This window comes from Talpa occidentalis, unplaced genomic scaffold (genome assembly GCF_014898055.3).
Source record: "Talpa occidentalis isolate TD23 unplaced genomic scaffold, MPIMG_talOcc4v2.1 talOcc4.9, whole genome shotgun sequence".
Lineage (NCBI taxonomy): Eukaryota > Metazoa > Chordata > Mammalia > Eulipotyphla > Talpidae > Talpa > Talpa occidentalis.
In genome coordinates, this window is record NW_023605305.1 from 27,403,432 (window position 1) to 27,430,772 (window position 27,341).

Consider the following 27,341-nt stretch of genomic DNA (forward strand, 5'->3'; position numbering starts at 1 on the left):
AGATGCGGAAACCACTAGTTCTACCTTTTATGTGGAAAGGAGTCAGAAAGGCATCAAAAAGATAACTGCATCAAGGACCAGGTGTTTGGGTATGCTTGACAGGGTGGAACAAAGGGAAAGATACCATGTTTTACTACTAGAGGTAAAACCACAGCGACAACTATTCTGCATTTGAGAAGCAATGATGTGACCACCAGATTATAAGCACCATGAAGGCAGGGACGCTGTTTTATTCACTGTCTTAACCCCTAACCCAGCTATTATCCTCTCAATAAATATTTGCTGGTTTATTGAAACATGAATAGTGAGGAGTGTGACCACAGCCCATAGGATATATAAAGGAGGAACAGGAAATGAAGCTGGGAGACTAGGTTAGATCTGATGGCGAAGGGTCTTGTGTGCTCAGGAGATAATGGGGAAATCTTGAAGTAAGATTACTTCTAGCAAGTGTAGCCTGGTTCCCTGGATATCTCAGAGATCCTGGAAGGCTGGCCCATTCTGAAGGGCCAAGAACACTCCTATCTGGTTCCATGGCTTGCACACTCCCTCTCTCACCCCCTAGACACTTCGGCAGCCCCACACACATCCCTTTCCCCAGGGTCACCTAAAGAAAATAACTCTGACTTTACATAACAGAAGTATTAAAGCAAACCTGGAGCTCCCTCAAATAGTTTATCTCCCTCAGTTTTGGCTCTGTGGCCTTATATCTCCAAGGTAAGTGTCCCACCTGCTATGGGGGTTCCCCAGTACCCCAACTCCTGCACAGTAGTCCTAAGAGAGAACAGGATAGGCCTGTCAGGAGGCAACACTCAGCCGAGCAGGCCTCCACCATGAGAAACATCTATACTCGCTAGGGGCCTTGCAAGCTGGTGGCCCAGGCCTCTCACTGCTGGGGTGGGTATTTAGTGAGCCCCCTTCACTAAGAGCCTGGCTGAGGAAGTAACACCACAGCTGGAATCACGTCAGAGAAATGCCTTCTCTGCTTGAATGGATAAAGGGTTGGAGGAACCACCAAGACGAACCCCAATCAGCTGGGCCAGCCCTCCCAGCTACTGAAGGAGCCCAGCCTGAGCCCTGCTTAGAACAAGTGAGTCAGGGAAACAGCCTGAGCTGGCCACACCTCATGGTCTCAATTAGGACAAGAAGTTAGCTTTTTAGCTTTTTACCAACTTGGGGCTCATGGAACAAAGCAGAGCCCATGGACTCTACTTAGGCCAATGGCAGCAACCTTCCTTCTTCACCCAGCAAGTTTGCTGAAGCAGTGGAAAGCAGCACCCTGTATCAGCGCTGGCCTGAGGGCAGCTGAAGCTGCCTAAAGGCAACTTTTCCTTAAAATCCAAAATGTGTAAATGGGATGGTTTCCCATTCGTTTGGATTCAGGGTGCTTTCATTGCTGCCACTGTCTGAAGGAGCCAGCCTAGGAGCCTAGGAGCCTTCCTAGTCTTGCTCTTCTTCCTGTAGACTGACAGAGGACAGTGGAACTGCCAGCACACCAAACTACCCTCTGTGCTGGTTGGCGGTGATTTTATAGCAGCCTGGGCATGTCACTTCCCTGCAGCAGGAATGGGGACTCTGCCCTGGCACTTCTTGTGCTTCTTCTCTGGAGAAGGAGATCCTTGGCAACAGGCATGATCTTGTGGGGAGGTGATCACTGCTGAAAAGGACTGAGGACCACATCTCCCCTGTTCCACTGAGGAACCCCCCAAGCCTCAACAGCTCTGATTTCATGTTGACCACAGCAAGTATCTTCCTCCCAGAGACATGTCAGGGAAAAGCTGTCAGTCCTCTGGTCTACCTTAGGGGCCAGGCTCTGACTGGACACAGGGAAGGTGGGCCCCCTCTTTCTCCTATAGTTTGATCTCATAGGAGTCCCCTGAGTCACAGGAGTAAACTCCTCTTCAAACAGGGTCAGTGGGGCTGGGAGACACCTCAGAGCCCATCCTAGCTTCTCCTAATCTATCGAGGATCCCCAAACCTGTCCTTATCCAGCCTGTCAGGTCACAGAGTGTGGCTGGTGACAAAGCCTGGTTTACACACTCCCAGGGAGATGGGCACACTGCCACTGGGGGAGGCTGAACCTCACTCTTTGGCCCTGGTTCGACCCTAAGCAGCCCCAGAAAATTCAGTCTACATTTCTCTCCCCTGGGGGATAGGCCTCTGGGATAAAGAATGAGTTCTCCCTTCCTCTTCTTTATTCGAGACCCACTGCTTGCCATACAGATGTGCCCTGCTGGCTCCAGTTACTCTGTCTTCTCCAGTGCATTGATGGGGGTAGAATCTTGGGTTTTCTAGTCTTAAGAATAAAGCACCTAAGGAGGCCCACAGACTTTTTCTTTTCTCCCCTCCCCTAGAGAGAAATGGGAGGGGGGACCTTCTCCCTTTCTAAAAAGCCCCAGGCCAGGAAGGGAGGGAGACAAGCTGAGGCCAAGCACACCCTTCCTTTTTCCCTCAGGATGGAACATAAGAAACAGCATCTTAACCTTTTCCAGCTCCCTCAGGAAAACATCCTAGAAATGTGGCTGGCCTCTGCCAAGGGTTCTAAAGCCTTTAATTTGATTCCCTCACATAGGCAATTGTTGTAATTATTCTGATTAGGAATCATTACCCACTGCAGCCTCTGCACCCCTGACAGGCATAAAACATCCCAAGGCAGGCTGCACTGGGGCAGCCAGGCCCAGTCGCACTCCTGGAGGAGCTGACAGCAAACAAAAGCCATCGATGGGGAGTTCTGGGTGAGTTAATGAAGTGCTCATATGCCACAGGAAGCCAACACTAAAGCTAAACAAAAACACCTCCAGTCCCCAGGGCTAGTCCCACAGTGCAGCAGCTTTTCCCCTGCTCCCCAAGCCACCCAGGGCAGGCCTTCCCTGGAGCTGGCCAGCACAGGGCCATGGGCCAGTGGGGGTGGGGGCCTCTGCCTCACTCCTGGCAACACTCGGACATCTTGTCAGTAACCCTGACGGGAACAGCTGGAGATGACAGATCAATGGTTCAATACTCTCAACAGCATGTCACTGATGTGACAGCAAATGTTATTCTAATCAAGCCATAATCATAGTCAAATTACATGGCTACATTCTCAGGAAGGGAGGGAGAGAAAGGCAGCAGGAAGGGGTTATAGGTCAGGAATTAAAGGTCATTCAACCTACCTCCAGCACTTGCTGCAGGCGTGGCTGACCATCCACCATGGCTTGAATAATCCCGGTGAGCTGGAAGGAAAGAGAGGTAGCAGATGGGTGGAAATCCAGCGCACAGGGTCTCAATGCTGAACTGGGTCCTTCCCTTCCCTTCCTGTGCTTCTCTTTTTGTGAACCTCTGCCCTGCACTGCTTTCAGTTCAGGACCTGCTGCAACCTTGGGAATAAAGTCCCAGGCCACAATGTGAACTTCTCCCATGACCACCTGCCCTGACATAGGGGTACATATCTATAAACTGACTATGGGTATACCTCAAACCTGTTTCAGGTTTCATTTTGCAAAAAATAAAATAAATTTGCATGTCATTTGTATTCAATAGGCTCAGTAACTCCCGCACAAATTACACTCTAAAGTAAATTCACCTCAGGCTTCACAGGGTTCCCGCAGCACTCGGGAATGCTCCCAGGACAGGCTAGCATGGTTTCAAGTCTACCCCTGCTCTCAGTCTTGATGGCCAGCACTTCTAGTGAAGGTGTCCACCCTTCACTCTGCATCTCTGGGCCCTCAATGCCAAGTAGCCATGCGGGAAACAGAAGCCCTGTTAACCGAGGGAGAAACTCAGACAAAAAGGCTGATGGGCAGCAGGACCTTGGAAGATGTGGCTTCATTATAATGCTGAAAAGAAGAAAAGGATTCTGGTCCTCGCTGAGTGAAACATTATTCTTAGACATGGTTTAAGTCATTTCACTTACTGTTGTAGTTTCCAAGGATCTAGTGACCACGTTAAGTGAGGACTTGATCTAGGGATCTGGTCTAGAAAATCTCTGATTCACAGGCCTATGTTCCACCCAGGTCAGGCCTAGGTTCAAACAAATGTGTTGCTTTGCTTTGTTTCATTTGGTTTTGAAGTGAAAATATCCCTCAAGCATAGACCAGGGATGAACTGCCTCAAGGATCTGCAAAGGGAGGCTCCGTTCACAGACTTGGACCCTGCTGGAAAACACCACACCTGCCACACCCCTGGCTACTTCCAGAAAGAGTAGCTTCTCAGGCTTGTTTGGAACTTTTTTTTTAAGTGGGGGGGGGGGTGGAGGATTAAACTATAATTACATTTAATGAATACCAAATACCCAACTCACAGAAACCAGAGGCTCTAAGAGGGAAGATTATTTTCTCATAGTGACTTACATAGAATGGTAATACACACCTTTTAGGGAAGAAATTTTCATTTTAAGAACGCTGAGTTCCTCTAGGTGGGTTTCTGTAGTTCATCAAGTCATTATTAGGTGGTATTTTAAGGAAGTGTAAGGACACAGCCACTCTATTTTATATTCCAGAAACTGTTTTTATATTAATCTGTATTTTAATTGGGTAACAGCTGCTGCCTACAGACTTCCCATGGTCTAAAAGGAAAATAAATTAGAAAGATTAACTACACTGTTGTTTCGCAAGGCTTTAACCCACAGCATGCCCACCCGGCTGGCACCTCCATACCCTTTCCTTGCTTGGGAGACCAAGGAACTGCCCAGCAGAGGGAGGGCCTGAGCTAAAGAGAAGAAAAGACAGTCCACTGAGGGCTGGGGCAGAGAGACAGGGAAGAGTCCTAGGTCAGCAGCTTTTCTCCTGGAGAGTTAAGGACTCTTCCTTTTATTTAGTCAACAACTTATTCACGTACAGCCCAGAATGCACCAGCCCCATTTGAGGAATGAAGGCTCCAGTAGTGAAGAAAAACATGAAGGCCCTGTCCTCGTGGCACCCCCTCCCACGGCCAGTCAGCAGCCATGCCTGTTCGTCTTCCAGAGGCACAACCGAAGCAGGCAGTCACCCTGTGTTTTGTCCTGGGCACGCAGGAGCCAGAGTCTGGAGAAATTTGCTGCCAATTCCAGGTCCAACATCCAGATGACTGACTACCGCTCATGCACCCTCTACTGCCCTATCTGGCCCAGTTTCTCTCCTGTTTAGTTCTTCCAGGGCTGAGTCAAATTTGCCAAGTGTGGAAATGGGGTAAGGACTATTCTAGAAAAGAGGGCCCACAGCCATTCTTACTTCGTGGAAAGCTCCAGGGTCTGTGTGGAAGTACGCTGACTGGTCTACTTCTCTTGACTCCACCAAAGGCCATTCAGAGGAGCCAAATACCCAAAGGCACCCTCACAGGAAATCAATGGCACCTTTGCCAAGAATCCTCCCTTCTTGGAGATGGAACTTAGGTCAACACCTGCGTAATCCACAAGCACATACTCTGGGCCTGAGGAAAATTACTCTGAGGAGAGATAATCACTCCACCAAAATGGAAAACCTGGGCACTGCCTGGATCTCTGTCTATGGTCTAGGGCTACCCCTTCATACCCTGGGGTCTGGGATCTCAGGGCTTTCTCATACTCCTCCTCACAATCTAGATAGCAAAATGGAATCATCAACCTGGAAGGAACCTGGTGAGCTCAGCTCCCACTCCCATTCTCTCCATCTTCCCAGACCTCCTGGAGTCCAGTGAGACATGGATAACTGTGGACATTCCCAACAGACTTAAACTCAAGCCTCAGAGACACAGGGGCTTGAGATAACAATTCAACTAAGAGGCAGTCTTCCACGGGGAGGCCTCACTCTGCTGCATTAATCCCACCAAGGATGGACCAAATTTTATCAGCTCTGTCAAGGCACTGGATGAAGAGGGGGTGAAATTTAATAAGTTTGTCCCTGTATCTGATACTGACAACTGGAGGACACCCATGAGACTTATCCAAGAACCTGTGAGGAAGAGTGAAAATTTAATAAATTCTGGGAAGTTCCACCTTAAATCTAACTTAAATCCTTCATGTTGCAGTTTAAGTCATTCCCACTTGGGTTAATATATGTTTGTAAAAAGCTTTCACATCCTCACAATGAAAGGTACTACAGCAAAGCCAAGTATTATTGAGCTGAGAACCAGAGCTCACAGGCTAAACAGAGCTCAGAGACCTTAACCACTTAAAGCAGGAGAGGTGAGAGGAAGAATTAATGTGTGCTCTGTGGCTCCTTTCACTGAGGGATTACAGATTAACTCCCGCTTCTCCAGACTCGGAAACCACAAGGCGAGAGGCTTTTGACCCTGACTGATAACGTGGCTGGCTACTGAGATTTCCTACCCACACAAGGGCTTTGTCCGGGAACGAACTGGCTTCATCATAAACACGAGCGACTACAGGAAGCAGCCCAGGACAGTCAGTGCCAATAGCACGTCAGCATCCAGCGCTTTCTCCTTTCACAGTTTATCTCCAACACAATCGTATTCTGACACCAAGACAGTTTGTTGATTACATAAGCACTTGTCTCTGGTGTGCAATCTGATAATCAGACCCACTCTTTCTCCTCAGACAAAGAGACCAATAAATCTCACCCTTTATAAGTACAGGTGCAAGACAAAGCCCTTTACTGGCATTTAGCAAAATGGGTATTTTTCTAGGTTTGTTTGTTTTTTTTTTTCAATGACAACAACAATTAAAAAAAAGACTGCACATGGTCAGGGACTGTGCAGCAGCCCAGCTGTTAAGGACAGAGATCTGATGAGTTGGAGGAGAGTCTAAAGGTGGCAGGGAAAGGGCCTGGGAGGGAATGAAACACACCCCATCTGGTCCCTGTCAGAACCATATATCGAGGCAGACTATCAACTGGAACCAAGAAAGGACTCAAGAAGGCAAATAACATGTTCATTATACAGAGCAGTAAAAATAAGTGTCAGTGTGTGGGCTACAGACTCACTCAAGGCAGATTCTTCTTTCTACTGCCCAGCACTGAGCCTGTCTATCTCCCCACATAAACATGTGCTTACATGTGTGACAGCTGCACACAGAGCCCAGGGTTCTTAGGAACTATTTTGTGCAAGAGAAAAAGTTCTACCAGAGGAGTTGCTTAGGTGCAATCTGGAGGTTTGGGGTTGTTCCTCACATTTACTAATGAACGATTTCTCTGGTTGGGTGACTCCCACCCTTTACCCCTACAGACAGCTATTGCAAGGTTGGATGAGGCCTCAGAACAATGTCCTACATTCTGTGTCCATGTGTCTGTCTACAATTCCAGCTGCTATGGAAATAGGCAACATTTAATGATCTGAGGTTTTCCAAAAAAGACTTCACTAACTTAAGAGTAAGTCTGTAGTTGAGTTAGGGTGGGGGAGGCAAGGTGTGGCTGAATAACTCTTTGAGAATATTCATCCACATAAGGAGAGCATATTAAGGGTTTGCTTAGTACCAGGCCCTAATGATGGACAGAGTTGGATTAGAGCTAGTTTCTTCCCACAGGGAACTCACAATCTAGTGGGGAAATAAAGATATAATTACAATACAATGTTTTTGATCAGTGCTACGTGAGGTTGGGCACAACCCATCCAGGGGCTCAGGACAGGCTTCCCAGAGAAGGTGACGCTACGCAGAGTCCTACAGGACAGGCAGGGGTCTGAGGGAGGAGAGTAGAATCAGTGTACAGACCGAAGGCCCCTTGTATGCAGAGGTGGATTGGAAGAGGGCAGCCTCCAGGAAAGGGAAGCAAGGTGGGGATGAAGCAGGGAGACAAGAGGCTGGACAGAAAGGAGGGGTCCAGGTCAGGGAGAATTTTGAGCTCTGGAAGCCTGAGATAAAACAGTAGACTCTGCCCACAGAACAGGCTTCAAAACAAGAATGCAACACCACCATGTCTACAAGCCCCCAAATTATGTATGTATGTCCTCAGGTAAAACTTTCTAGAAAAATGAAATATAACTTTCATCAGTCTAACAATCCCAACTCCTCCTCCACCCCCCCCACCTCACCCCCCCCCCAAAAAAAATAGTAGCCCTGCTCTGAAAATCATCTGTTTTCCCAAGACTCTCAAGCATCTACTCCTGCCCAGGGCCAAGTTCCAACAGTGCTCAGTTCTGTACCAACACAGGCTGTGACCTTCCAAAACTTGGGCCTGCCTGTCTACACCAGGCAACATTGCTAAAACTGGGACTCCCCCAAAGAGGAGAGGAAAAAAGAGGATATTACACTTCCAGGCCAGTGCACGGCTCAGGTAACTGGCTGGTTTAAAGAAAGTCTTCCTTCCCTTCCCATAAGGAAGGGGTTTTTTATCATTAAAAATGGTGATTTTTCAAAAAGTGCAAAAGGGGCAGATTAGCGCCCCCTGGTGGTATAGGTAATTCACAGGAGAGGGGTATGGGCTGGGGAGGGGGTGGGTGGGAAGGACACGCTGTCGGGACAGTGGACCCTAGAGGGAGCAAGAACTTCAAAATCATTCATTGGAACAAGCACCAGAAGAGACTAGACGACTTATAGATGACTGCCTGTAATAAAAGGCCACCTGGGTCAGGCAGCAAACCCCGGAGCAGTGCTTGAGACTTCACATCTGGCCTAAATCAGCCTCGGAGCTATTGAGCTCTCCAGGCAGTGGCAGGTAGGCCTATCCCCAGCCTCCTCCACGGCAAGGATATTGTTTATGGATTACTCAAGAACTTCTTTCTTATTTCACTCACATGTACAAAGTACATCTTTAAATGATGGCACAAAGAATCTTAAGCCCCAAATTCTTAAGAGTCCAGAAATACTCATGCTTTCCCATCACTTCTGCTGCCACACATGTTTGACCCATGTTTCCATGGAGGAGAGCACGACATGACACACCATGGGGAAAGAGGCCACAGAAGGCAACTCCATGGAATCCTGAGAGTCAGAACGCCGAGGGGCTCCTCCTCTTTGTCAATGGATCTTGAGAGCCTTTAGCAAACATTAAAATATCAGCAGATCCCAGTTTTACAGCCTGCAAAATGGGGCCAACACCAAACTGATGCCAAGGTAACCAAGTACAGCAGCAGCCTAAGATACAGAGGAGGCCGTTTCAGCATTGGCCAGGCTATCCTCATCCTGCACTTTGCACTGCCCTTGTCTTTCCTTGGTGATGGAGTAAGCTTCCCACAGCTCAACTGATGCTTCATGAAGGGCCACATTGCTCAAAAAACAGAGAAACATTGCCAGAAAGCTAAGCCATAACCATAACCTAAGCTAAGCCATAACCTCCCTTTCCCTATCCCTGAGATTTTACCTCTTGTGAAGGAAGCCCTAAGAGAAATGGAACTGGAAAGAAATTAACCCCACAAGTGTCCCCAAATGCCTAGTCACTTGGAAGGGCAGAGATTATAAGGGAGGTAAAATGTTGAGGAAACCTGGAACACATTGTGCCACTGATCTCTGCAGCCCCCCGAGGGCCATAGTGGCCCAAGCAGAATGTCAAACTTCGTAAAAAGCTGAGTCCAAAAATAAGACCTAAGCCTTCCCTAAGTGGCATGGATGAAGCACCAATGATCCAAAAGCTCCAGTCCCAGCAGCCCTTGCTGCCCAGGTCCAGGACCCTTACCTCTGTACAGAAGGGAGTAAGCTGTGGATGGACTACAGGCTGGACGTACATGTGAAAGGTAGACTCAATTTCCATGGTCTGGCCATTTAGCTTCAGGATGGGGAACTCAATAATTTCCTAGAGTGGCAAAGATAGAGAAAAGACAGAACATGTTTTTTAACCAGACATTTTAGAGAGTAACTCAGAGTCAAGAATGAGGGATTGTTTTGGACTCATTAGCTCCTGCCAGGACAAACCCAAGACTGAGTGAGATGCTGCCAGTTTAGCCACTATCCTACCCCTCCCATTGTTAAATATATCCTCAAAGCTTCCAGGGACTGGACACACGCTCCATCCCCATTGTCTCTGGAGAAGGGAAGGAAGGCAGCAACACAATCTCTCCCAGTTTTCCCAACCAGTTCTCCAGCAGAAGCCTACTCACTCAAGTCCCTAAAGTACCTCTCTCCCTTCCCCGTGCCCAAGTTCCTGCCCTGGAATAGGTCTGTGTCTCCAGCCCTAAGACCAAAGCAGATTTCAGCAAATGAAGTTTAAATGGAACCAATGAGTTTCTTCATTTCAGCAAAAAAAAAAAAAAAAAAAAAAAAAAGATAAATAATAAACAAAGCCAAAGGAGATACTAAAGAGAGAGAGAAAACTGAGTAAGAGTAATAGGAGCTAGAGCCTCCCACCTTCCTTTCAGGCAGCACGTCCTCCCCCAGCCAGCCTCCCCCCCCCCCCCCCACCGCTTAGCCAGCCCTTCCCAGTCCACTGGAACGTAATGGAAGAGAAGGAGGAGGAGTGACAATTTGTTTGGTGTCTCTAAGATTAATTTGTCTCCGTTATTTAATAGAGATGCACAGCACCAAGGTCCTGGTGTGCAAACAGGCTTGCAGAACGCTGGCTGTGCAGCACGCCTCATACATCGCTCCTGGGAAGGGAGGAACGCACCAGAGGGGGGAGAGGGCAGGAGAGAGCACACGCGCACCAGAGAGAAGAGGGAAAGCGAGGAGAGAGAATAAAAAAAATTATTGCTTTTTAATATTCAAAAACAGTTTGCAAAATTTAATCAAAGCAGAGGAAAAGCTAACATTTTTACCACTTTGACATTTTTATTAGCGCTTTCATAAATTTTTAAAACATGAATGGAATTAGTTTACAACACAAAAAAACTGCCCTGAAAACATCTGGAAGAGACAAATAGGAAATAATAAAAAAAATAAATAAAAGCAAAATCCTCCGAGTAAAATTAGCATGTGGAAAAGGCCTCCACTGCAGAGAGAGAAGGGGGGCTTTGCCCACTCAGTGGCCCCAACAGTTAGCTCCAGTGGCATTCCTACCCCAGGCCCCGTTCCAGAGAGGATGTTTCCAGTACCATTAAAATCAAGGCAAACTGGTTTCTCCAGGGGTAGCCTGGAGCAGCAACACAAAAGCTGTTGACCCCCATCTGGACTGGGAAGACAGCAGGAAGACAAAAGGAGAAAGAGCCAATGTCCTTGATTTCCCAGGGCAGCCAGGTGTCCTTTCCCCCAAAAAACATACCTGCTACTATTGCGCTTGGTTTTAGGGCATCTATTTCAATCCAACACATCACAGAGGCCTCAAGAGCAAATGAAGGCAGTCAGATTTCATGCCAGAGAAATTCAAAGGTTCTGGGTTGATCCCCAAAGACTGTGAAGCTGACAGAACCCTGAGAGAAGGGCAGAAAAGCTGCAAGGCTGAGGTGGAGGGGGCTCCTTAGACTAGGTGATACCTCTCCTTTCAGGCAAAGGGAGGTGGGTATTTACCCCTCAGTTCCCTGGGTCTCTCATTCCCCGCAAGGCACTACCAACAAGGCCAGCCAAAGGAGAATTTTGCTCCGAAAAAATAAAGCTGAGGCACTCACACACAAAGTATACATTGATCTCCCTGAAAATCAAACACCCAAGATTCCCAAGAGCTAACCCTGAGGTGGAGCAAATCTGCCGCTCTATCCTTCCTCTCCCACTAAGTAGAAGAAACACTTCCCCAACAGAAAGAGCTCCACAGCCGGTGAGTTAGGCTGCCGTGGTGTCTAAGGAAACAAATACAGCTAGCTCCTCACTAACAATGTTAGCTGGGCCCACAATGAAATTTAACCTGTGACACAACTGTACTTTTCATTTAAACTTTCATTTGGGGAGAAGCAGTGTTTGGAGACCTGCAGTTTGTCCTGCTAATAAAGACAAGTGTTGGGACCTTTAAGGATGCCATTCATCTCTGGCTTTTATTAAATTCAATTTTCTTAAGCCCATGATACATTATGAAATTAGGAGTTGACATTCCTCTGGAAACAAAAATATCTATCAAATGTAAATAGAAAAAAACCCTCTATTACCAAGAATTTATGACTTAAAGTTGATCTCTTTCCACTTTTTTACAAGCACATGGTTTGTTTTAGATATCTGAAATGTTATTATAGATCTAGAATTTCATTAGTATTTATTATACAATACTAAGCGCTTCAGCTCCCACTCTGACCAGCACAGAGTCAGCAACCCCTGTAGGTTCTCTGAAAACTTAGTCTTAGGTTTCCCCACTGAAATTCAGTATTCAAACTTTCCCGCTGCTGCTGGCTTCCTCAACTTAGAACTATGAAGTCAACCTAAGAACTCACACTCAGTGTCACCTTCCCAGCCAGTGGGCACAAGCCAGCTTCAGCTCCATGCAGAAAGAGGTATAAATTCCTGAAATGGCCAGGGGCCCAAAGCCCAGCACACAGCAGACTGGCCTATCATAAACATACCTCTCCAAGACTGCTGGCCCATCAGCCAGGCCTCCTCCCCAAGACCACGAAAAGGGACTTTCAAGGAACAGTCTCAGAATACGACTTTGCAGGAACCCTTCCTCCACACCATCAGCAGCTGTTGTCGACAATGAGCTTGACGCTGGCATATTCACATGAGCCACTGAGGATGCAGAAGAGGAGCTGCTGATAGAAGACCCTCTGGGGAACCAGAGCAGAGAGAATCTCACTTAGGGACTTCGTGCCTTTCCATTTAGCCCAGCTGTGGCCAGAACTTCAAAATACAGACCACCAAAGGTACATTTATGGAAGGGCAGGCCCAATCTGTACTAAGTTGGAATCACTCTTCAGCCTGGGCACTTGGGCTATGCCAAACACTTCAACAGTTTTTGGCTGATAATTATCACAGCGGTAACCCCAAAGCTGTGGGTTGATCACAGTAATATCAATGCAAGAGCTTATAAAGATGTGTCTAGGGCCAGTTGCTCAGGAAGGGAATTGTTATCCATGCCCCCTCTTTTCCCTTCCCTTAATTTTATCACTCCCCTGGGAAGATGTTTTCTTAGGAACAGTTCTTAGGGATAGTTGAGGGTTGGCTTGTATAAAGGTATCACCAGGAAGAGAGAAGAATCAGTTTGTATGTACCAGTCCTCTTCTTCACCCCCACTAACAGTTTTACAATTTCTTACTTTGGTCTGCTATTTACATTCAATTAAATTATCTGAGACTCTTTCTAGTATAGGACATCATTAGGTGCCAGAGTGGGATTCAGAGATAAGATGTAGTCTCTGCTTTGGAGAAGTGGGCAGAAAAGATAATTGAACAAATAATGAACAATGCACTATGATAAAGATCTTAGTGGAGGAACATACCAACTACTATGCTTTTCAGTTTACAATGTATTTTCAAACACATTTCCTTATATTACCCTTATTAATCCTGGAAGATGGGTCACATCATCATTATCAGGTCATAAACCAATACTATTAAGCACCTACTATTTGTCAGCAGGGGCTGGGTGTAGACCCAGAGACAAATATAATGAGATATGGCTCCTTTCTCACCTGTGAGGGAGAAAGGAGTTCACCTCAACACCCTAGGAGACACACAGAAAATGGAGTCATTTCATTCCTTCTATTTATTGTTTTCTACGTGATATGACACTCTGATAAATGCTCAGTAGGGATGATCTCACTGAATCTCCTAATAACACACAAGGTGGGAATCATTACTATTCCTATTTTACAGATAAAGTTCCCAAAGAAGTTGTCACTTGCTCAATATGAGGCAGAGTTAGGACTCCAAATGGGGAAAATGATACTTAAAGAGAGTAGGACTAGTGGCTTTCCGTATCTGAAGGGTCAAGAAAGATCTGATTTTTTTAGTCTGGAAGGTTATCCTCAGGGAGCTTGGTCTTCTAACTCCTAGGAAGAGGAGCTGCTCTCAAATTACAAGAGCAATGAATGCACATTCTCCAGGCAGAGTCCTGGAGGGCTGCTACTGAAAAGCCCCCACTAGGGCTGTGGTGACCCTGCTCTGGCCTCTGAGCTGAGGGAGGGCCAGAAGCAGGAGACTTTAGGTTGCATCTCCAACACCCAGCTCCTTCCTAGCACACAGACCTCACTTTCTCAACTTCTGTTCAATAACCATGAAGGGCTTCATACATGGCTAGATAGAAGCCAAGCACATGGCTCTAACAGAAGACACCACTTTCACAGAGCTCTCCACAGGGCCATGAAAGTGAAGTGATCTGCCTAAGGGGACAAACATGATAAGGTAGAGCCAGGATTCGAATCCAGGAGTAGAACACTCCAGTGCACTTTCCACCAGGTCCACTACCTCTCATCCCTCAGAGCTATACTCACTCCCCACCCCCATGCTTTCTGTTTGTCTAGGACCCTGTTTTCTGGGAACACAGAGTCTTCCATGCTGAAACTGGTATGCCTGGTCACCCAACATCATCCACAAGCCCCTGCAGGCTAGGTTGTCCACAGGTGGAGCATCATAAACTCAAAAGGCTGGTCTGCTGATGGTGGAATAGCACTGGCCCAAACTTGATAACTAAGGACAAAGTCTCAGAACTTGAATTTTTTTAAAGTATCTATGGTTCCAAACCTATTATACCTGTTATCTTCCTCAATAAAATGCCAGCTACAAATTCTGATGTGTGGGTTTTTTTTTTTTTTTAAAGTGGAAGAAAGACAGATTAAAAAAAGAAAAAAAGAGGCGCCAAGTAAATATTCTTTACTTTTTTTTAAATTTATTTTATTTTTATATTCCCCAATATTCTTTACCTTTTTAAGTGACCAGAGGTTTAAGTTGGAGCAGAGCTTTTAAACACAACTGCTTTCTAATTGCTCAACTAGGAACCCCAGTGATTTTTCTGATAAACCAGGGACAAAAACGGAACAGCATTTCAAATGAAACTTCACACCCTCAATTAGTAGATTACAAGAAATAGAAGTGTAGGTTGCTTTCAGGATATTCCAACAGTTTTCAACTAAAATATCTGCAGTGATAAGATTATATCAGAAGACAGAACAACAGAAGGATTTTAAGTAGAAGGGACCTTAGATCAGACTGTTGGAATTTCTAGACAATGAGACAGCGGTTTTAACAATGTAGGGTTCTTACAGACCTTTTCTCCAAAGCCCAGCTTTTCCTTTACCTGAGCTGATGTTGCTGTGTTCCTGTCTGAAATCAGGGTATGATTAGGGCATTTTTCATGGCTTTCCCCTCTCAGTCTAGGAATTGGAATTCCTTCAATTTAGAAACAGTGACAACTTATCTATCCCTTCCCTCCATCCTCTGAAGAAAACTCCAAAAAGCATGCACCTTTGCATAAAGAGGTTCGGTAAGACCTAAGAGCAACATCATCAAACCAGGAGGTAGAAAAATAGTGCCTGACAAGAACAGGGGTTTTACCCAAATATTTGGTTTTTGGATAAAAGTCTCATGCAGAGGTGGACTCATTCTCCAAAGGATTCAGGAACCTCCTGGCCACAGGGACGAGGGGAGGTTAGAGGGATAAGTGAGGGCAACACTCGGCAAAGAACAGGACATGGTTTCCTTAACAGTTTTTCCCTTGCAAAAAAAAAAAAAAAAAAAAAGACATTTTATGCACAAGGAGCTTATTTCTTAAACAAACACTCGTGGTTTTGATTTACACCACAGCCTGCTCCTAAATAATTTATGGCGGGTTAAATTTATTGCCGAGCCCTGGCTGGCTGCAAATTCGAATTGCCAAATAATTAGATTTTAGGGCAAAGCTTATAAATTACCCGTCGATTTGTCCGGACTTGTTTGTCAGTTGCTTTGTGCTTCGGGTCATCTTTGGCATTTGGCTGTTTGGGTTTTAATTGCTGATTTACACTTTGACAGATGAGAGCTGATGCTCAAAGTTTCAGGACAAGGAAGGGTAAAAAAATCAGAGCTTTAAAAGGCTGATTTTTCACCTACGCGTCCCTCTTCACCCATCCCCACAGACCTCAAAGCAATTAAAATGTAGAAAAGAAGCTGAAAATAGACACTGCTATTCTTTATTTGGTGGGGGGGCAAAGTGAATTACTATAATTCACTTTTACTGAAATCTGAATTTTTAAAAATATATATATAATGCCAACAAATACAGGAGTTCAAAAGTCTTAGAAACTGCACCCTCATCCAGGAGTGTACATGCCTGTGTACGTCTATGTGCACATGACTGAACCAGTCTCAGTTCAAACATTTCTAGATACTCAGTGGTAAATAACTTGAGATATTAGTGGCCTCTGTGAAGCTGACCCTTCAAGATGGTAACAAGTGATATCTCTGCAGCTACCTTACATATGTATTTGTCATGAAATTAATTTAAACAAACCTCAGGTTGTGTGCAGGAGAGGTTCCCAGAGGCAGCACTAAGGAAGGGCATGGAAGTGGAGGGGTGCCAAGTCTAGCTTACCTTTCCAGAGGAAGGAAAAACTCTCCATGGCTCTGTCCACTATGTGGATAGAGGGCCTGAAGGCTTTTTTCCAGGGGCCTGTGCTCCCTGGAAAAACAAGGTATGCCTCCAACCACCTGCTGTACCCCAACAGCTTACAGAAGCCATGAGTCAGAATAGCATGAAGTAATCCAACCAGTACATACACAGAGGAATTACATGCCGGACACTGTTCTAAGCACTTACGTATCACCCTCCCATAGTCCTCTAAAGATTGGTACTATTGTTAACCCCATTCTGCCAATAAGACAAGTGAGGCACAAAGAGCACAAGTAACTTGCCCGAGGTGAGTCATACTGCTGGGAGGTGGTGGAGACTAGAATCAAATTCAGAGGACAGTTCTGGAATCCATGCTGTGAACCACTCTGCTATGTTATGTTCATCAGAGCAGCCTCCACCTCAGCTCCTCTCATGGACATCCAGAGTCTACACGCTGGGACACAAGCACGTGCAATCAAAGCCTATTTAGCTTATCGCCCAACAAGGTGGGTAAAGGTCATGTCATTTGTTTAGGATAACAAGAAGAGTTAGGCTTGGTTAGAACAAGACCACTTTCCCAGTCAATGCACTAAATATCTACTAGCTGGGGACAAAGAGGTGGAATGAGTAACAGGTGATCAAGATGGGCCCAGGCCCACTGAAGTAGCAGAGTCCTGATCAGGCAACTTGTATAGGAGCCCAAGGAAGCTAGCTGGTTTTCTGGGCCTTGCTCAGTAATCTTCATCCTCAGCCCCAGGCTGCTGGTCTCTTCACAGAGGTCTCCAACCCAAGGACCAGTTTGTAGATTTCCTGATCCCTGCCTACACCTGACGGCCAGATGTGAGACAGGGAAACAGCCGTGCTGGTGTGTCAGTAATTTTAAAAATCACTGACCAGTAAACAAGCAATAGACAGATTGACATCCTGCCTACATGCACTGAACATTTTTTTCACACATTGGCTCATTTTATGCAACATTTCTGTAGGGCAAGCAAGAATTACTGCCCTACTTTATTGATGAGAAGGTTCAGGTGGCCTGTGGTTCTCAAAGCATTTTCCCTCCTAGGCAGCATCCCATTACCTGGGAACTTATTAGAAATGCAAATTCTTCACTCCACCTCAGACTTTCTGAATCAGAAACCCTGATGGGGATGCACAGAGTCAGTTTGTTTCAGTTCGTCCTCCAGGTGCTTTTGATGCTTGCTGGTTTGAGAATCAGTGGTCTAGACCATCCAAACAGTGTTTTTCAGACTTAAGTTACCTGAAGATCTTCTCAAATTACAGATTCTTTTTAGCACTGTGGAAGGGTCTAACAAGCACCCAGGAGATGAGGATGCTGCTGGTTCTCAGACCACACTTTGAATAGCAGAGGTGTAGTCTGGTGACCAACTCCTTATCACAGAAATACTGACCTAGAATTGAGCCCACACTCCCAACTCCTCTCAGAGCAAACCCTCACTCTGCCTACTTTCAAGCACCTGGGGCAAGCCATTTAGCTCTGCCAACCACCCTGGCTCTTGCCACCAGACATTTCATTCTCCAAGAGCCAGAGCAGAAAAGCTGGCATGTCACATCCCAAAACTTTATAGATCAAATTGGCGCATCTCTGGTAGGGAAGTGGGCAGACTTCTTGTGGCAAGACCTTCTCCCTTAGGGAATAAGGTCGAGACCAGGGCTCTGGCTACCCACAGAGCACTCGTCACACTAGTCTCTACACAAAAACACCTTCTTTCTGTCCAAACAAACCAAAAAGCACAGTTGGATATCTCTCCTCTAAAAACCACTTGTTATTGGCACGAGCCAGGAGCGTCTCTGGTCTATTTTGGTTCCTGAGAAAAGGCCTAAAACTCGCCACAAATCTGGAATTGGATCACAGTAAATCCTACAATATCCTGAAGCACCAAGATGGGGACTCCTGACAACATTACCAAGTACCACGTTCTACACCATCACCATGAACTTCCTTTAAGGCCTTCCCCAGCATTTTTCTCTAGTCTTCTAAAAATGGCAGGTGTCAGCTCATTCATCAGTCATTACTTCCTCCACCCCCAACTAACTACCAATGCCTTTCAGCTGGCCTTTCATTCTAATGCGATTAGTCCGGAGAGCTCTCCCATGAACAATGCAGACATAAGAGTGTGGTTCTCAAGCTCATTTTGTGCCCAGCCCATCTAAAAGCTACAACACATTCCCATCATCACCACCTTAGCCCAACCCACTAACATCTCTTCCAAAGAATGCCTCCTAGCCAGTTTCCCTACAGCCATTTTTAACCTCTTGTAATACCTTTCCCTCCATTCCCTTGAAGCTTGCAAATCTATTTCTGTTCTCTTTCACTCAACAATATAGTGACACTTCCTATTCTGGCTCACTAACTTTGCCCCCAACCTCACTGTGGACTCTGCATGCCACTTTCCTTTCGGCAACATCAGCATCTCCAAATAAGAGCCTTTGCCAGCACTTAGCCTTCAGACCAGTCCTTGGCTGGAAGGACCTCCCCAGGACTGGACACTGACCACAGCACTGTATGGAGGTGGAGCGTTCATATAACAGATCGGTTTTGCAGTCCAAGACCCAGTTCTCCCACTGGCCTACTATAAACAGGGATAGGACCAAAACAGCAGCTCATTCCAAGGTACCGCTACTTCAGATTAAAAACTTCTCTGATGTCTAAGTCTACTTACCTCCTTTCTGATTCTCTCAGCACCTAACAGGACTTTGCCCATGATAGCACTCAACATACACAACCCTTTCTCTGCCTGTTCACCCTGCTGCTACAGACCTCCCAGCCTGGAGGGGGGTGTGGGGGTGGGAGTTAGTGTCAATCTGGGAAACTCTTGTTTCAGGCTTTTAGGCTGTGACTCAATTTTCATGGCTAAAGCTCAAAACTCATCACGTAAATGTATGACTGTGGGGGCTTTTTAAGTATTGTGAACACCCAGGATAAGAGAATAAAAAATAATCATCCCGATGGCATCTTAATCAAAATGATGCAGGACCCTTTTTCCCAACAAGACACAGAGATAGAGAAAGCATCTCCTAATATCAGTTTCCTTATGTCAAATGACTGAGATCAGTCTACAAAGTAAGAAATGTAATCAACAGAGAAGGGAGGAAAAACAAGACAGGATGGGGGCGGGGAGAAGAGAAGCCTATGGATTTCTCCAAAACAACCCCTTGGATTTCACTCCCTCCCCCAAACCCCTTTCCAGCCTGCTGGCTTTCTTTCTGTGCACCTGTTGCTGCTGCTGGGAGGGAAAGCTCAACTCCCACCCCCACCTTCCAGGTATCTCTGCTCTAGCAAATCCTCCCTTGTTACCCAGGTTCTCCTGCTTCTTCATTAATCCTTCTACTCTTCTCTCAGGGCTAGTCTGTCAGCTGTTTATCTGTTTGATGAGTGTAAACCTCCCCGGTCCTTAGATGGTTGGTCTTCCCATGGGATGTCAAACAGATCCAGATTCAAAAGCCCAGTACTTCTGGGGGAGAGGGCTGTCATGTCACTCTCCAGTCTATGCCCCTCTCTTGAGACCCAGCAGCTGAGGTATCAGATCCACCCTCCCAGACAGTGCCTCTGAGCCTACATATTTCTACCTTGACCCTCACCCTTCTTGACCACATTTTACTGGATAAAATTCTCTGACACCTCTTCTAGCCCTCATACTCTCACAGCACCCCATTAAAACGTTCCGGCTTAAATGTGAGGAATACAAAATAACTGACACAGATAATCCTACTAAGTGAACAATGAAATATTTGCCAGGTTCACAGTCTTTATTTCTCTCTCTTCCACATTTCCAACACTCCCACAACCAAGCCTGCAGTCCAGGTCAGTTTTCTGAGTCTTCGGCCAATTCATGCTGGCTTACTCTATGAGCACCTGCCAACAGTTCCGAAAGGCCTCACGCTCTCTTCAGCCCAAGTTTCTCAAGACAGGAAGCTTATGTGACCTCTCCCCCTACACGGTGAGCAGGGTGAATCATTCCCCTTTGTGCCCCCAAGAACTTAAGCGTGTGAGGATAGTTTCCATACAGCTTAACAGTGGTTACACACATGTCTACCCTCCTAGACTATGAGCGCCTTGAAGGTAGGGATCATTTCTTACTTGTCTTCCTATGCCCAGCACCTAACACAGAGCTTGAAGTTGCTATCCAAAGACTAAAAAGACATCTTTTCATTGCCCCTAAGGTGGTTACCATGAGGTTCTTCTCCATTCTTTTGCTCATTCGTTGGTTTTGTCATGTCCAACAAAAACTTTTAAAAGGCAGCTCAGTGTCACTGTTAGTTTACAGTCCCTGATTTCATTCACCATTTATCAATGGCCCTATTCTTTAGAGCTCTTCCCCACCACCAACCTTAGCCCAGCATCTCACAAAATCTGCATTCCAACAGCTGTCTCAGCCCTGGGGAGGCCACCAGGATAATAAGAGGCTGGGGGAGGGGGGAGGGCAGGGAGAGAATGTTTCCTGATTTGCACTAAATTATGTGGTGATTTTGTTACTAGTGACCCAGTGCTCCCCAAGGGAAGTTTCTGGTCCCACCCCCAGGCAACTCCATAGCCTAACTACACACAGTGGCAGCTTAAAGGTACAAACCCTGGGGAAGGTAGAGAAGCAGTCTGAAAAGAGCAAATAAACCCACTTCGATCTGCCTCTGCTATGCCAAACACACAAGGCAGCACCACCATGCATCAGTGCTCCACTCCCCAAGATGTATATTTTACTTCCACATTGCTATGTCTGCTCTAAATAAAGAAAGGCCCTTCGGCCTTCACGTGAAGTTACATCAGGGCCAAGACCCAAACACAGCAAATGCTTGTTCCCATTCAGGGAGCAACAGTGAGAGGCACAGTGAGAGTCCGGGGAGGCCCAAGCTTATGAGGGACCACCAGGACACAGCAGCCTGGGGAGGATGGGGGCTTTGAGGGGAGACATCATATTTATGGTAGCCGCAACAAAAAGACAAAAGAGCCTCGGGAGCTGCCCCATTCCCACCACCATCACCGGCCACCAAGAGAGGATTTCATTTATGGTGACCCTGGAAGAAGAGATGTATTAAAGCAGAGATATAACTAAAAGGAAAGGCAATAATTGGTCTGATGGGCAGAGGAAAAATTATTCCAGGACTCGGGAGCCTGTGCGAGAACACTTACAGCTTACACAGTCGTCATAACTCAGCCCCCTCAAGCATTTTGTGCTCTGCTTATGGTGTTAACTTTAATGTCTTAACATATAATACCATCCGCACTAACACAAAATACTACACACGCCAGATGAGGCTGAGTTATAGTTGCTGTGGGAAGCATAACTTTGAATTTCCTGATTTTGGTGCATTTAATCTCAACCATAATGTTACATTAACGTCGGTTTTGCATTTCATTTCCCAGTTTAGAAGAATAGCACCAGCGCCTTCGCCTGTCTGTATAGAAAACAGTGCAGGCTGACTGGGACCACAGGCAGAGGGACCACAGCCCAACAACTGGGCTCTCCCACTAACAGGCCTGCCTGGAGGAGCTCCATCAACTACGACGGGGAGGGCAGGGTGGGTCCTCTCTCTAGGGAACTGCCTTCCCATCCACTTGGAGTGTGCAGGAACCAAGGGCAGAGAAAAGGAAAGAAGCTGAATATGGAACAAGAACAGTGCATTGGGTCGCAGGAAGGGGGGAGGGCAGCCCTGCCTCTCAGTCTTGAATGGAGAAGGGAATCAATAGAGTTTGATTTGTAAAAATCTTAACCAATTTCCTGTAAAGTTTTCCAAAATGTCTCTCTCACAAAAGACTAATAATGATGTGCCAGCTCTAAGTCATACTGACATCCTACAAATGCCTCTTCCACATCATTCCTCCTCTTGTCACCATCAACCCTCCCCCAGCCCTGCCCTCCCAAAATAACCCAGCATCTGGACAATTTTCTATAAAAGAGAAACTCCTTTACTCATAGCTCTAACTCAAAATGCAGATGGAGTCTTTTCAAGGGTTCCTTTAAAAAAAAAGAAAAGAAAAAAAGCCCCCGTGGACAAAGACCAAACACTAGAAAACCTCAACCTCAAAGGTCATTTTTCTCCAAAGTTATGGGCACTGGAATACAGATGAGAAGGGAAACAGTCCGCAGGGCTGATGTGAGCTGTGAGAAAGATTGCGCCCAGGGACCTGGCGGAAGCCAGAGGGGTCTCAGGGAAGGAGGGTGGCAGCAGGCAGGACATCTGCTCCCAGATGAGGGGAGCTAGGCTGCCCCTCCCGGGCTGTCCAGACAGCCGAGGTTACTTCCTCCTCCCCAGGTGCTGTGGCCTACACCTCATTTTCCTCACTTACATTTGCTTTGGTCTTTACTGAACACGGAGGTGGTGAGAGAAATTGCCCTCGGGTTAAAGATGCACAATTAAAGATCCCACCAAAGCTTTCAGGCTGCTCCCTGGGCCTTGAGGTCGCAACAGCCATCATCTGATGCACATCCACACCAAAATGAGCAACAAAACTCCTGCGAGGGAGGACAAAGGAGCCACAATTCTCCTAAAAGCAGATAAAAACCTACTTCTCTATCAGGAAACAACTCCTAAAGCAAGAAAGGAATCTTGTTCCTCAAAATTAGAAACTCTTAAAGCATTTTAAACCACCTACAGTAACATGTAAGTGAAAAAAAATGTTTTCAAATGAAAAGCAGTCTCACACTCAACCAATACCTATCATGTTAATCTGAATTGCAACATGTAAAACAAAATGAGTGCAAAGCCCAGAAAGTGAAAGCCTATTACTGGCAAACCGACCACTCCAGTTTCACCTAGCTGAACAAAGTACAAAAATAAACAGTAAAAATGATGACAAATGGAAAATACCAGATGTTTTACCATGTTTATAACTAACATTATTACTCACCCAAGTACAACAGAACTTACACCTGTTAGTTTTTCATGATGGCATTCCTTTAGGATAGTCCCAATAAGCTGACTCAGGGACTTCTGAAAACCAACAAAAGGTGAAAGAAATGGACCTCACGCCAAGCCTCCAGATAGGCCCTGGCCCTGGCCCCAGCCCCAAACCTGTTTCTGTCTCCTATACACCTGAGGGGTAAACATACTCTGGTAAGACATGTACCATGCAGAGGCCTGGAACACTGAAAGCTCCTGGGAGCCTGCAGAACAGCAGGGAAGCTGGGATGGCTCTGATCCACAGTCCCACACCCATTCCCAGGGGGCACGCAGATCTGGCCCATAAAGTATCCCTGTCAAGTGGACAGATGTCAAATCATTCCGATACAGCACTAGGGAAGAATAATCTAAATTGTACATTCTAGTCCTTTCCCTGTCTTATGTAGAAATTCATTGCATCCCAAATCTCAATCTTTCCTCCTTCCCTTTAAGTTCAATTTTGTCCTTATTAAAATAAAGAGCAAGTTAGGCCTCCCTGGTGGTGCAACGGGTTGAGTGCCACGCTGTGACGCTGTCTACAGTCTCGCAGCACGGGCCAGGGAGATACCCACATGGTGCGGCAGACCTCTCCTGCCTCGCCTGCTGCTCCTCTCAGCAGTGTCTTCAGTCCATCTGCCTGTTCTTCTCCCTGCTCTGTCTCTGGTAAATTCTCTCACTCTCCCACGCCTCTGGTCTGTACACCAGTTCTTGTATAAATAAACAGATCTTTAAAAAAATAAAACAAAGAGCAAGTTATTATACTCCTTGAAACAATTATTCCCATACAATGAACTTATGTAGCCTGGACAAGAAACTAGTCATTAAAACTATATTTGATTTATTTTCTTTCTTTTGAAGCCCTGTTTTTGCACCTCTATTGATTTTTGCTCCTCTTATCCTGAGCTTTTCCAAAGATTCCACTGCTCTTGTTGGCCAGAGAACCTAAAAACAGAGATCCCAGAAAGAACCTGACCTATGATGACCTCTGCTGAATTGGAACTGACAACTTCATCAACCCAACTTCCAGGTTTTCTCTGAATCCTATCAGGATCAGGATCCTGCTACCTGCAAACTTCAGAGATTTTTTTAAAAGGGAGAAGGGATAGTTTAAGCTGCCACTAACAACAAATCTCAAGTCACTCCTAAGCTTCCCATCCCTTCCTTGCTGAGAGTGGTCCAATGGGTAGTCCACTGGAGTTGTCTGGCCCCAAGTGCACCTTCCTACCTGTTGATCACAGCATTGTGGAGGCTTAATGAAGTAGAGATGCATTACATTTATCACTTGCCCTAGATCCACTCAAATCTATCACTATGTCACAGCAAGAAGTTAGATTGATCTGACAGGATTTGCTCTTCTTCACAAACCCATGTAAGTTATTACTCAGTACCCTATGCTCTTCCAGCTGTTTGCTGATTGATTATCTGATGATCAGGTCAAGTATCTTCTCTGGAATCACAGTAAACTAACGGGTCTATAATTTCCAAGATCATTCGTATTCCCCTTTTAAAGATAAGCAAGACAGCAAATGCTTCTTCCAGAGTTCTCTAAAGCAACAGCTAATGCTTAGCTAATAATGAACCAGGGCAGCCAATTCCTTAAGTGCCCTTGGAATCACATCATCAGGGTTCATTGATTCTGGAGATAATCTATAATCAGACCCAGATTCTGGTAAACAGCATGAAGCCCTGCTTCAACCTATGTCTGGAAGGCCTCGGTTCCTAAGTCTGGTGAGGAAGTTGATGATACAAGTGACTTAAATATCTACTGCATTATGTCTTTCAGAATTGCAATAAATAAATAAGTAAATAAATAATAATGCCCTTGAAAGAAAGATGAAAGGTGATATTGACAGACCAAATTGAGACATGAATCAGACTTCACCTTCAGCAACATTGGCAGGACCCTCTGTAGGGCAAGAGAACAGAACTGTATAATTATCTGAGCATATAATCTTACTGAAAGTTCCAAAACAAACCTATATAGGCATAAGCCAGGAAGGAGAAAGCAGTAAATGCCATAAGGAAGGAGCCAAGCAATCATGAGGTACAGAAGGGGGATGAATCACAAGAAAAAGAGATGTGTTGGATTATAGACTCAGGTCCTACTGGGGCTTACTCAGTGACTGAAATTTTATGTCAGTAGGAGAAAATGATATATTGCTGATTCCCTGATTCCCAATTGAGGAGAATCTATATAACCAACACCCCACCACCCACCACCCAGAATATCTGGTAGTTTGGGTTGGCAAAGAAGTTAACTCTACAGCAGAAGCAGGAGCAAGAGGCTAAGAAAGTGCAGCACAGAGAGCTCCCAAGTCCATTCCCTTTTATGTAAAGTTCCTTTCCTGAGGACATTCTCCACATCCAGCTACAATCTTACCAAGTCTAAAGGCCTGATTCTAATGCCCTGGAGGCAGACCACTACTTTAAGGGCAAATAAGAAAGAAGAGAGGAGAATGGAAGAGCTAAAGGCATTGTGATAGCTGCTTTCTGGAAAATAGCCACTATTCTAAAGATAGACCCCCCCCCCCCCCTGGTGGAAATAAAACCCATAAGAAACGAAACCAATTTTTCTTGGAAAGTTCCCCATTCCTCCCATCTCCAAAATGCCTGATACCACCCATCTCCTTTTCTCCCTCCTACTTAACATTGCTCCCAGACCAACACGTCTACACATCTCGAATTATACACCTCATAATGTAGCCCCACAGGGAAGAGTACAGTCCTAGTGCCAGGCATGCCCAAGCCCCCACACTACAACAGTCACATCGGCCCCCAATCATTCCTTACATACAAACACCAAGTACTTGAATATCATCTAGCATAGGTACCCCTCCACTGTTAATTCAAGCATTCTGGTAATACTACCTTAAAGGTAAAAGGTCTCTGAACACAGTTGGTAACTAAGAAAAATAAGCAAACAAAGAAATTTTCCTTTCCAACAGACCAACAATGGTACGTGTTCAGGTTATATAGTGCTGCATATAGCAAATTGTCCCAAAACCTGATGGCTTAACATATCTGCCTTGTCTCCATCCTGTGAGACAAGAATTTGGAAGTGGCGCAAATGACCAGTCTGGTTCAGGGACTCTCCTGAGGTTGAAGTCAGATGTCGACCGGGGCTGTGGCTATCTCCAAGTTCTGACTGGAGCTGGTGGATTCACTTCCAAGATAGCACCAAGAAACATGACATGAAAGTTGTCACTGGCTTTAATCTAAGAGCCTTGGTTCTTACACACATGTATCTCTCCACAGGGCTGTGTGAGATTCCTCACAGTATGGCAACTAGCTCCCTCTAGAACAAGTGATCCAAAAGAACAAGGACTTCATGCCTTTTATGACTTCGCCCCTTCCACTGTGTTGTTTTGGTTATACAGGACTAGCTCTGACTCACTGAGGGAGGAGAACTACCAAGGGTGTAAACATCAGGAGGCAAGGTTCACTGTGGGCCATCTTGGAGGCTGACTACCCAGCATTCTTTAAAAGAACATGCTGCAGTGGCAGATAGAAGGTGGGAAGGAAAAGGACAGAGGAAGGATGGGACAGAAAGAAATATTTTGATTCCCAAAGGCTGCAACCAGAGGAAGCAATGTGCCTACTTCACTCCAGAGACTTCTCAGGGCTACCTGAGGTCTTACCCCAGCAAGCTTGAGTCAAATCCCATTTCCTAGGCAGGAGTTCCAGATGAATAGCTAAAGGAAGACATGAGAAAGTTCCTCAGGGTCCCAAAAACAAGACTATTATCTTCCCTCCCTCCTTGCCCACCCCACTTTTTTCTGAAGTAATGATGCAAGTTACCTGAGGATGAATCTGTGGTTTGTCGCACGTGGCCTCAAAGTCCAGCACTAAAAAGTAGTGATACCTCTGGAGAGGGAAGGACACCATTGTCGACATGGATGCGCCAAAGCCGTGGGCCGCCAGCTTTCTGGTGGATATGGAGCAGAACTCCGGAACACCACAGGGAGAAAATAAGTGGGAGCCCAGCACTTTTCTTGCTCTTGAAAGTAAATATGAAGAAAATCGAGCTGCTCCAGTCTGTAAAGGTGCTAGCATTGAACATCCAGAAGCATCTAAAACTTAGGGGAGGAAAGTTAAAAAAAAAAAAGACAAAGAAAAAAAAAAGACAGAGAGCCTGGGTTACTCCCCTCCCACTGTGGCCCTGTTCCATCTAGTCTTCAGTATATTCACACAACATGAACCACTCCCCAGTGTCTCTGGGACCCATTTCTAAATCACAGTATTCATT

The 27,341-nt window shown here is 45.9% G+C and overlaps 1 protein-coding gene across 17 annotated transcripts in view; it reads right to left on the reverse strand.

The window, feature by feature from the left end:
- Positions 1 to 27,341, reverse strand: part of ERI3 (ERI1 exoribonuclease family member 3) — a 123,765-nt gene that overhangs the window by 83,095 nt on the left and 13,329 nt on the right. For 14 of the 17 annotated variants that reach the window (XR_008550348.1, XR_005122880.2, XR_005122881.2 and 11 more), the window contains 3 exons: positions 26,894 to 27,171; positions 9,498 to 9,614; positions 3,150 to 3,209 (listed from right to left, as the gene is read on the reverse strand). Coding sequence is in view for 12 of the 17 variants with exons in the window: in XM_037499133.2 (XP_037355030.1) it covers positions 3,150 to 3,209; positions 9,498 to 9,614; positions 26,894 to 27,171 (455 nt within the window). In the remaining 5 variants the exon portion in view is untranslated. The remainder of the gene's footprint in view (positions 1 to 3,149; positions 3,210 to 9,497; positions 9,615 to 26,893; positions 27,172 to 27,341) is intronic. The other 3 variants (XM_037499143.2, XM_054691472.1, XM_054691465.1) reach the window with 2 other exon arrangements.